Consider the following 12,464-nt stretch of genomic DNA (forward strand, 5'->3'; position numbering starts at 1 on the left):
ATGCAATTAACCTTTTCCTTTGTGTGTTCTTGTTATAACTTAAATTTATACTAGTCAAGATATTTTACTATAGCAAATTTGAAGATATTTTATATTCAACCCATATTATCATCCATAGAAGAAGTTACCTTAGCACTTATAGCGGAAACTAATGAAACACTAGCGACGAATGAATTAAAATAAGTTTTGAAAGAATAACTGAATAAGCGATAATTAATAGTACCAAGTCAAAGGAAGAAAGTCATTTTGAACTAAATTTCCTCAACAAGAATTCAATTAAAAAAAATGAAAATTCGAGTGTTATACTTTAAGCACACTTTTAAATATTATTGACTAATTGTTGAATAAAAAGTTAAAAACAATAAATTGTGTTGATCCTCTAACATTGCTCCAAACATTTTTCACTTATTTTTCTTTCATCAGAATTAGAATTTATAATATTCAAATCAACATAATGTTGGCAAAGTTCAGCACCACTAATATCTATGACAACCAAGTCTTAAAACAATTTTGTTCAAGAAATAACCAGAAAACATTCCTGTTCCTAGTGCTTTACACTTAATTAAATTGAGGAAATTAAATACCAAAGCATGTAAAAAAAAGACATTATCATCACAACAAAATGTCAGACACCAAACCTCAATCCGAGGAGGTGGAATGCATAGACCAATAGTTTAAAACATTCAAAATTCTGTCCAACTTTCTGCCTGTTGAAATTAGCATCTGTTGCCTGAATTGAAATCAGTATGAATACCCCCCCACAACAACAAACTCCAAAAAGTTGAATCAACATTTGAAAAAAGTTTAGCATCCATGGCCAAGAGTGCCGAAGAATTTCGAAGCTAAGACAATTCATCTGCAAGAAAGAAACCAGGCAACATCTACCTCAGTTTAAGGAAAACACACACAAGATTAAATAAAACTAGTGCAGATGCCTATAATTTCTATATCTATTTATATTGAAACCTAACACGATGGACATTTTGAATTCCATCTTGTCTCAAGAGAAACACAATGCTCAAAACATACATCACGAGAGAGGCAATGGCTTGATGAGTGTCAATTGCTCAAGCCATTTTACTTGTGGAATACCCTTCTAAGGCTTTTAAATGTTATATAATTAACTACTATATTAAACATGATTCCACATAAAAATGTGACTATATTTGTAGAACTCCAAAGTGTGAAACAACTTGTCAGTTGCCACCATTCAAAATTCACCTTTGCCTTAAAATTACATTATGGTCTTGCTTTCCATCTCAATCTTCATGGCTATCTTCATCTTCTGAATCTGCATAATGGAAATGCAGCAGTTTGAAATCAAATAATCAGTTGGAAGAAATTCATATTAAGCTTTTGAAACTTTTACAGGCTGAAGCTATTACTGAAAATAAAGCAATATAGTTGAGGTAAATTCATCAAGATTTATTGAATAAAAGTAAACTTCAGACAGCAATGTGTTTAGGCACAAAGATGTCCTACAATCATATACAATTACATTGAAGGAAGCAATTTAAGGGGAAGAAGTCAACCAAAACCTAGCTACCATATCAATACAGATACCAGATTCAGATGACACAAATTAATAACTCGTGCCAGAACTTCTAAAGCATGTCTACTTCCATGAACACACACTAAGCATGCAAAACATATTGAGAACAATGTTCTTTGAATCAAGAGTTTACATTAGCAAGCCAGGATCTTTCAACTTACCAGATCGAACATCATCACTAAGTTTTCCTCTTGCTTGAATTTGTCTAACAAGCATCCGAAATATCAGCACCCACCAGTATATATGCAGAACAAGCAAGCAATATAGAAGACTGTTGAACACATAATAATATATTGGACCATCCACTTTGTGCTTTTCCTTATCCAATGTGAGCAAAACTTCATAGCTGGCAAAGAGAGATGTAAAACTACTGAGCATCGAAAAGCAACGATATACAGACAACCAACAACTGTAGTATTACACTTCATAATCAATTGTTGAAATTTATGCATGGAAAGATCTTCTTTCTAATTTAATGAATATTTTATATGAGCTATTATTTGATAGGAAGGGGAAAATACAACATAGGATAAAAGATTACCAAAAAGAAACCACAAAGCTAAAGGAAAACAAATGATACCCCCCCCCCCCCTTCTCTTCTTTTTTCTTCCCCCAAAAAAAACACACAAATACTCAGACAAATAAATAAATAATAAACCAAAAAACCATGGAAGAGAAATCCTTATTTTACTTGTTCATATAATAAGATTGCACAAGATTTATATACAAAATAACCCTCACAAAATAATTATAATTCTGCTCAGAATTGGAGTTCCGTGTGTTTTTGGGTGAATTCTATGCCAAAGAATCAAAATAATGCAAACAGTGGCCCTAGGCATATCTGACTGTGTTTCATACTTTAGTCTGTCCCATAAAGTTATAATGGAAAGACGAAGGAAAGGTAATGTATATTGAGAAACAAGTAATACAAACCTTGTACTCCAGAGAATCCAGAATGGGTAGTAAATGAGGCGCAATAAGACCCAAGATAAAACAAATAGAATAAATGCAATGCTGGCAATTATTTCAGCACCACTGTATTTGGACATTTTCCCTATCTCCAGAAACACATCACTAGCATCATGAAGAGCTAAAACAACAGATCCAACACGAGCAAACCTGAAGGTGTTAACATAGAAGAGAAAAATGATACCATTATATAAAAATATCAAAATGAAGTGTATTTATATCAATTAGCATTAGAACTAGCGTGTGCAATAGGACCACAATCTCTCTCATGTGTTTTACTATGAACCTATGGTTAATATGGTGTCTATGACTGTATTTACCATTGATGCTTAAGATTTTAATACAGTATTTATCCTTTAGATTTCCATTAGTAAGTTAAAATTCACCATATAACTCAACTCATTATGAACAAGTTCATTGTGAAAAGAGGACATTATTTTAAAATGAAAGGAATTAGCATGATTTAATCAAGAATCCTCACAGATATAACCCTTTCAGTTTGAAGTTTGAGAAATATAAATGAACACAAACAAATTAAGAAAATTATAGACTTGTATCTCCAAAGAAATTACAATTAAAAAAAAAACTTGCATGACAAGACAATAAGAAATTAACACACCTAAAAATGTAAGACAGCACAATGAGAATGACAGTAGCCACATGGTGACCCATGGACACCCCAAAGTCAGAGCGCCGTGTTTCCCAAAATATTAAAGCAAAGATGGAGTAAGAATAAAATCCGGCAGCATACATGTAGAGTGCCTTCAGTTTCAACCTGAAATGTTAAGAGCTTACAACTCTATCACCAGACTTAATTTGAACACAAAATTTATAGCAAGGGAAAATGATTGCAGAAAGATATTAAACATTGCAACTGGATAACTATAATAACTGGACTTGTAAGCAAATAATCTTACTTAATCTTTTGATCTGGCCAGACCTGGCTCCCTGGCCCCACCCAAAAATTTCTTGTATTAGTAAACCAAGGTTCATCATAAGTTACGGACAGAGCAAAAACTTCTGCTGACAGAAAATAAACACATTTCCAGGCTGATTCCTTGAACTTCCTAATCTTTTTTCTTCTCTCATCATTCTGGAAATCCAGCTGCTTATGCCCCTTTCCAAATATCAATCGTCTACCCAATTTCTGTAAATGTTGTTTACTTCAGTTTATTTGAACAAACTAGAACCAGAAATAGAAAATTCTAAAAGTAGAGAACGACCACAGTGCAAGGCCACCAAATGATGACTCCTAGCATCATCACAGTTTGATAGAAAAAACAAGTGATGAAAAGCATAAAGAAAAATAACATGAAAAAATAAGACGAGAAAAGAAGCTTACATTTTACCAAGATTATATAAAGTAAGAATGTAATCACCTAAAACAACACATATTTAAAATCAGTTTTACCATCTATCCTGAACGAGGGAGGGGGGATGAAGCATGCAGATATTCATTGTCTTTGGAAGTTCCAATGATGAAGGGTCAGCATTTTCGCTCTTTTAACAAAAAAGTATGTTAACATTATAAAATTAATTAGCTTGTGAAGAAAGCTAACGAAACCCTCACTGATAAACACACTAAACCAATAAAGAAAAGCAAAAACGGATCAAAATGTTGATGCTGAAGCCCCCATTAGAAGTAAAGAAGATATCATAAAATATCAAGGCATATCTGTGAAGATAGCATAGAATCAATTTTGTTATTTACTTTATATATAATCAAATCACACCAGTGTTATTTTAAGCAAAATTACACCATTTATTTGCACTGAATTTTGTGAAAATTGAACATCAATAAGACTGACAACTCATATTCATGCATATTTGAAACTGTTATATATTACTATCAATTTTGATCTATAAAAGAGTATGTCTAATGATTTTAGATTGATATGAAATTTTATAGATTTGATCTACAATGCACAAACTTCTAATCCAACCTATTCAACGTAATAATTTTGATATAATTCTAGTTTCTATCTCTTCCTCTCCTACCTAAAACCCTCAACCTCAACAGAGCTCCAGATAACAGAATTGGATTGAATTTAGGGATTCAAAAACACATTGAAGCTACTGTAATCACCCCCAAGCTAAACAGTGTAGGAACCATCTCACACCTCTGAAACTATAATAACAAGAATGCCGCACAAAACAACACTCCTTAAACTGATACAACAGCTCACACATATTATATTCAAAAACTCCGTTCCTCAACAAATTCTCATGAAAACTCAGTAACAAGTAACAAACGTAAATAACAATACATTCAAGTCAACGGCACCATCAAAACACTAACAAAAAAGAATTACGAACTTCAATGTGGAAGCCCTTGCAATCGCAATTGTACTTACCTCAATCAAACCTAGTGTTCACATCTAATTGCGCTTTCAATGATTAACACACAAAAACGAAATGCGAATCGAAGGAGAAAGTGTACCTCAAAGACGAATCTATCGAGGAAGAAGCGAATGCAAGGGAAGAAGAATAAGAAGAACGGAAGGATTGAGAAATCATGGTAGTCAGGGAAAGATTCTTGGTGCCAGTCGCAGGAGTACAAGGACTTGAGCTGCTGAATCAAATCCATTATTACGAACGAATCTTTTTCTCTCTGTTCCTCGCAATCTGGTAAGTAATTAATTTTCTCGGGAAAGTAAGGGAAAATCAGAATCAGAATCTGGAAGAAGGTTTTAGAGTAATAATGTTAGTAATAATAAGTAAAAACGCATCGATTGTTCTTCTCTTCATCGGAACAAAGCTCACAAAGTGTTTGATCGTAAAAAGTTTTCAGATTCCCCCTTTTTCGCTACTGTTATGTGTTCTCTCTCTCTCTCTCTCTCTAATTTGTTTTACTTATTTCTTCTCTTATTCTCCTATGCCACCATATTCACTATTCAAATTGACAACAATATTCCGCGATTTTTAGGTGAGTATCAAAAGATTATACTATTGGAAGCATTTTAAATACATCAGGAATATTGGTATTTCAGTTATTTTAATCATTTATATGAATTATAAAAAATATATATAATATATATTAATTAAAATCAACTGTTAAAATAATTGAAATACCGATACTCTCTAGTGCACTTAAAATGTTTCTTATACTATTTGAGTAATAATCGATGAAACGATGACGAAAAGTATTTTTGTTCTTGAATAAGTAATAAATAAATTCTGTATTTGACAGATAATTTTACATTTTAATTCAATTTTTTTAAATATTTAAATAATTATTTAGAATATATATACAAAATACATAATTTAATCATTAGATTTTTTTTTTTTTAGTCACCAAAAAAAAAAATCATTAGATTTTTTATTTTTAAAAAATGTTTAGTTATTCACAAAAGAAAACATAAATCAACAAAAGCCCAAATTTAAAGATAAAAAGATTTTTTTTATACTATAAACGATCTTATTTTCTAATTATAATTGAAAAAAACGTATAAAATCAAATATCTAAAATTTTTTTGAGAATATATATTTAAGTTTTGTCGTATTTTTAAATATTTTAAAAATTTATTTATCATTTATACTTCGTATTTTGTTAGTAATATAAAGTTTTAAATATTATTTTAATAATTTAATAAAAATAATATGATTTTTCCATTCGAAAAGGCGTTAAATATTTTTATCAACATAAATTTATTTAAAATTATTTTTTTTAGTAATTAAATTTAAATATTTTTGAAAATATTAATGACGTGATAACAACTTTAATTTTTGGATACTTATTGCAAGTTTATCTCATTTTTAATATTTTGGCTTTATGAGTTCAAGTTATTTTGGAGGGATGATCATTTTTTTCATCTAATTTAGTTGGCTCTCTAATAATAAAGTATATATTTAAAAACATTTATAATTATTTATTATTTACTTTTTTTACTATAATTTTGAGGGAAAAATAATTTTTTAATCCTAAATCTTAAACACTATATTTCAAATTTTAAAATTTTTAAAATCTAGATCCTAAATCTTAAATTTTAAATTTTAAATCGTAAGTATTGATATAAAATATAATAAATAGAAAATTAAAATTTATTTAATTAATAAAGAATATAATACTCTTTCTTTAATAAAAAAAACGTTTAATTTAAGGATGAGTCAATCTTAAAATATTGTAAATGAAAGCAACGATAAAAAAATTTCTGATTCTCTTTCTGAAATACATGCTAAATATGGTTCAAATGTATGAAAAAAATTTCTCCACAAAAGTTGAAAAAACCTTCGTATAATATTAAAATATATTTAATATATGATTCACAATAGGTACAATTGTTTATTTTTAGTTTTCATACACATATATAATATTTTTTAAGCATTATAAATTAAAAATAAATGGTCCATGCATAATATTTTTCCCCCAAGAAAAAACTAAATGTCCCCTTAGTATAAAACACAAAAATGAATTAAAAAAAAAAAATAATAGACAACAGAAATTTCATTGTCAAAATGGGTTGTATTATTGTTTATAATAATATATAGTTAGGGAAGATTTTTAAATGTATCGTCATATCAGTGTATCAGTGATTTTTAACCGTTGATCTTAATTATATATATTATATATATTTTTTTATAATTAAAATCAACAGTTAAAAATTACTGAAACACCAGTATAACGGCACACTTGAAAATTTTCCTATAGTTATACAAAAATAATGTTAACATTTTGGGTCTTTGATGTTGACGAAATTGGCCTTTGGTTTCAGTTATTGGTGCAAGTTGATGAATTATAAGAGAGAGAGAGTGAGATAGGGACAAATGAAAGCGTATGGTGTATAAGTATAACAATACATGTACATTACTATAGGATCCACATAGATTTTACCATTAACAGACTTAGGTTTATTTATTATTTATTTACCTAGTACATATATAAGTACGCTGCTACCAACTACTAACTACTTACTCATTTATTTCATTTTCTAGTTCTTCATTCAATAAATTCTGACAACAAAAATGGAGGCTCTTAAATACTATATACTTAAGGAAGATTTTTAAGGATACTGTTATATTGGTGTATCAGTAATTTTTAACTATTGATCTTAATTATATATATTATATATATTTTTTATAATTAAGATCAACAGTTAAAAATAACTGAAACACCGATATAATGGTACACTTGAAAATTTTTCTATATTTAATATTATGTCATAATTAAACAATCGATAATGTTAAGAAAGTAAAAAAAATTAAAATTTGTTTTATTTAATATTTATTAATTATTATAATAATAAATAAATAATAAAAAGATAAATTTTAACTGATTTTAATTAATTTTTTTTATTATTAAACATTTCCGTTGAACCATTTACGTACACTACTATATGTACGTAGGAAATTACCCTTTTTTTTTAATATCAAAGTTTGATTAAATTAGGTTAAAATATATGGAGGTGGATGGTTACATTGATGTAGCTCATGATGGTGTCTCATGGTGATGATGGTGGATGATTCAATCTATTTACATTAAATGAACCTGCCGTAATATACAGATTGTAACAGAATAAATAGTCAAATTCGTCTTGAAAAATTATTTATTTTTTAAATTAGTTTTTAAATAATTTTTTTAATTAAATTTATCATTCAAGAATTTTAAATTAGCTGTGTTATTTAATTTGTCATTTTTTTTTTGTTGACGGTGTTAAAATTTGATTATTAATATGATAAGTTTATAAAATTATATCAAATCAAATTCTAATCGAGGAAAAAATTTGACACATTAAAATTTCTCAATTTGAGATTGATTTGATCTAATTTCATAAACTTATCGGTAGCATTTGTTTTGAGATACTGAAATAGAGATTGAGAGACTAAGACTCAGTATTATATTTGTTAGTTTAGAGATTGGTACTAAAAATTTTATCTTTGTCTCCAAAATTTCAGTATTTCAGTATCTAAAAAAAGCAGGGACACAGAGGACTAAAATTTTTAGAGTGGAGAGTGAAACTTTAATAACATTTTATACCTAAAATACCTTCATTTCAATTAATTAATTCTAATTTTACCCTTTGTACACATTAAATTAGAATTTCATTCTTATTTCAATTTCTGTCTCTCACTTTGCATCAAACAGAATACTAAGATTTATTTCAATCTCTGTTTCTTAGTCTCAGTCTCTCAGTCGCAATCTTTTTGTCTCTGTCTCTCCACCAAACGCTACTGTGTTAGCTGCTAATTAGAACTATTAAATGTGTATTGTGGTATCACTTAACATGTCATATCAACAAAATTTGACGCAATTAATAACAAAAGTGACTGAAGAACTAAAATCACTAACTTAAAATCTTTGAAGGACAAATTAATTAAAAATATCTTTTAGGAACTAATTTAAAAAATAAATAATCTTTCAAAAGCTAATTTGACTATTTATTTGGTATGTCCTCATATATATGCAATTTTTTTTGGCTGTCCCCTCTTATATATGTGTATATAAGAGAATAAACATATTAATTGGTTTATTTATTGTTTTTATTAAATTTTTGAATATGTATATTAGATAAATAAATCGCAACAATAAAATTGTAAAATAAATTCATTTCTTTAAAAGGATGTATGAGGATCAGTCTATTTAAGGGGAGTTATTCTTGAGAATTTTTAAAGAATATTTGTTAAAAAAATTATAAAATTTAAAATTTGTTAAAAATTAATTTAGACATTTATTTATAATTTTAAATATTAAAAAAAACAAATATTTTACTATTTACTATTCTATATATTATATTTAAAAAATTGACCACAAGAATAAAACTAATGTATAAAATTACTCATCTTTTTTGTTTATTCTTTCGTCTTTTAATTTTCTCTTAACTTTCCGTACTTCTTCGTATACTTATCAAACTGCTATCATTACCATTGTCACTACTACCACCACCACCTCTATCTTGTTCTTTTAGGTGATTACAATAAAGTTTAACTTATTGCTATTTACTAACTAGCTAATAAGCATAAATTTTAGGGTTTTTTTCATGAAAAATATAATAATTGAGAATCTTAACTCATTATTTTAATTATTCTCTTAATTTTTAAATAAAAAAATTGATTTTTTTTATTATTTTTGATATTTTTAAAAGATAACATGTATATTTAAACTTTTTACTCTTTTAAGTATTAAGATTATAATTAAAAAAAAATAAATTAAGACTTTAATATATCATTTCTCTTTTTTTAATATTAAAATTTAGATAAATCCAACATCGATCAATCATCATATATACTAGAATTTGAAATATATACTTTTAGACTCTTTTAAACATTTGAAAAAAAAAAAAAATAATAATAATAATAATAATACTTAATTTCCAATTGTACCAACTTCACTGGAATAATTACATGGTAACATGCTGAATAAGAGACAGAATTTGACACTTTGGAGAATATAGGTGGAAACACATGAAAGAGGACCTTAATTAGGTTAATGCTGATGCCATTGCTAAAAGATAAAAACACTGTTCCAATGCAAGCAACACCTGAAGAATTAAGGGGTAGGCTCCACTTTTGAATTTTAACATAATAATAATAATAATAAAGTTTAATTATTCTGTTAGTTTTTATAATTTTATCAAATTTTTAATTAAATTTCTATATTTTTTTCAATTAGATTTTTAGACTATTTTTTAATTTTGTAATTAGATTTTTTTAGTATAAAAAATATTAGAATTAATTAAATATTTCTTTACAAATTGAAGATATTCATAATTAAAAAATTAATCAGATCTTTATCCGTATATATTTTGAGAGAAATATTCTATTAATTTTAACTTTTTGATATGAAAATTATCTAATTACAAAATTAAAAATAATATAGAGATCTAATTTAAAAAAATTATAAAAACTTAATTAAAAATTTAATAAATCTATAGAGATCAACAAAATAATTAAACCTAATAATAATCTAATATATATATTATTGGTGACAAGAATGAATGCTGAGGTAACACCAAATGAAGCAAATACAAGGCATTTGGTGGCACCATAACAGTGTAAGATATATAAAAAGTATTACACAACAGTTCTTGGGATTTCATTGGATACCTCCATTTTTAGTTTCTTCTCTCATTACATACAGTGCTTGTTATGGTTGGAAGAGTTTTAAGTGTACCGAAAATACCGGTGTTCTAATTATTTTAATCGTTGATCTGAATTATAAAAAATATATAATATATATTAATTGAAATCAACCATTAAAACAACTAAAACATTGGTATTTTCGGTGCACTTAAAATTTTTCCCTTATTGGTTATTACTTATTACTCCTCTAAATGATGATCCCACTATATATCACCACCACCCCCACCACCATTTGTCTCTTCTTTGGAAACTGTTACTCTTTGATTTGCACCAATTATTGACATGCTACCTTATTTGTGTTTTCTTTCACATTCACATCATGAATTTATTTTTATATATGTATGGTAAATATAAAAAGGTTTTATATAAATAATTAATGGTATATATATTATCATATCAGCAAACTAATTAATTTTTAAATTTACTACTTATAAAATTATTTAAAATGCATGAATTTAATTTTTATATTGTTAGGACATCGAAAACAAAAAAGTATTTTAGTGTTTTTTTTTTTTTGGGATAAATATTAAAGAGTATGTTATTCTTTTTGTGTATATTTGGATGAGGATTTAGGATAAACCTTACTCACATTTCTAATATATTATAATATATAATTAAGATTTATTATATATGTATAATAAAATAGATGTGAATTAAACCCACATAGTCTCCTTTTTTTAAAACTTTGTAAAATCACGGAGGCAATCACCTTAATTGATATTGTAATATATTTATTTTTCGTAAATTCTATCTGAAATAAATTAATTTATAGAAACAAATTGATTTTATTGCGGATAAAGTAAGATAATAGGAGCAATGAGCTATAACTCAAATGACATAGTCTTTTTATACTCACATAGAAGTCATGGGTTCAAGTTTCATTCCTAATTAAAAAAAAAAAGTAAAATAATAGGACTACAAATTTTAAGATGTGATGGATAGAGTTAGAATTAAAAAATCATCAACCTACGAATATGAAAAATTTTTAATCTGCGAATAAGATTAGAATTGAGTCCAAATTCTCCCATACCCAATCCATTTCCAGCCCTACCAGAAGCTTCCATTATTGCCACCTTCTCTGCCACCCACACTCTTCCACACCACGGCAAACTCTTCACCATCAGCGGCAGCAGCGAAATCGGCCTTCACAGCCAAGAATGAAGAGCTTCATCAGAGGTGTTTTGGTTATTTCATGATTTATAGGGGTCATAATAGAAATATATAAAAGATGAGTGTCAATAATTAATTTTTGTATAAACAGGCTAAAGGTTCATCAAGGATTCCAAAATTTTGCGAATGATAACAAAAAAAATAGCTAAAATCAACAAAAATTTATTTTATTTAACATTTATTAATTATTACCGTAATTAATAAATATTAAATAAAACAAATTCTGACCCTTTTTTTATTTTGTTTTCTAGCATTACCAAAAATTTTGAGTCTCACCTTAACGTTCACCCAACAACAATAACCAAAACCAACATAACTGCCACTGCTAACTGTATAACCAACTAACTAACTCCCACTGATATTTTCATTTTTATTTAATTAATAATTATACTCCAATGCAAGCAAGCTAATTAAGATAAAATCATTATTCAAGAATTATTATTAGATGGAGAAACAGTAGACTTTTATATATATATGTATATAGTTTCTTTTTTAAATTTCATTAAATTCTCATATAAATTAAATAATATTTGAATTTTTTATATATATGTATTTTTCTGAAAATACGTCCACTTGTTTTTTTTTTTTTTTTTTTGAGGATTATTCATACTTAATAACATAACTTTTTGAAAGAAATTATTCAAAATAGAATAGAAGTTGATCAAAGCTTTTTTTTTTTTTTTAATCCTTAGTAGAT

The 12,464-nt window shown here is 26.9% G+C and overlaps 1 protein-coding gene across 1 annotated transcript; it reads right to left on the reverse strand.

Annotated features, from left to right (window-relative positions):
* Positions 1-408: 408 nt before the first annotated feature.
* LOC107628445 (ASC1-like protein) lies at positions 409-5,406 on the reverse strand. Its single transcript, XM_016331134.3, has 7 exons — positions 4,962-5,406; positions 3,439-3,668; positions 3,141-3,296; positions 2,486-2,671; positions 1,714-1,898; positions 1,222-1,291; positions 409-856 (listed from the first exon to the last, which is right to left on the reverse strand). Exons 1-6 carry the CDS (start codon positions 5,106-5,108, stop codon positions 1,260-1,262), a joined length of 936 nt encoding a protein of 311 aa, XP_016186620.1. The 5' UTR covers positions 5,109-5,406; the 3' UTR covers positions 409-856; positions 1,222-1,259.
* Between the last annotated feature and the right edge of the window lie 7,058 nt (positions 5,407-12,464).

This window comes from Arachis ipaensis, chromosome B1, assembly GCF_059453495.1.
Source record: "Arachis ipaensis isolate K30076 ecotype BB chromosome B1, ASM5945349v1, whole genome shotgun sequence".
Classification (NCBI taxonomy): Eukaryota; Viridiplantae; Streptophyta; class Magnoliopsida; order Fabales; family Fabaceae; genus Arachis; species Arachis ipaensis.

Coding starts and splice junctions, on each gene's coding strand:
- LOC107628445 (XM_016331134.3), bottom strand. CDS start 5,108: ATGGATTTGATTCAGCAGCTCAAGTCCTTGTACTCCTGCGACTGGCAC. Junction 2,672..3,140: donor GTGCTGTCTTACATTTTTAG/GTGTGTTAATTT, acceptor TAACACCTTCAG/GTTTGCTCGTGTTGGATCTG. Junction 1,292..1,713: donor TAGTGATGATGTTCGATCTG/GTAAGTTGAAAG, acceptor TCCATTATGCAG/ATTCAGAAGATGAAGATAGC.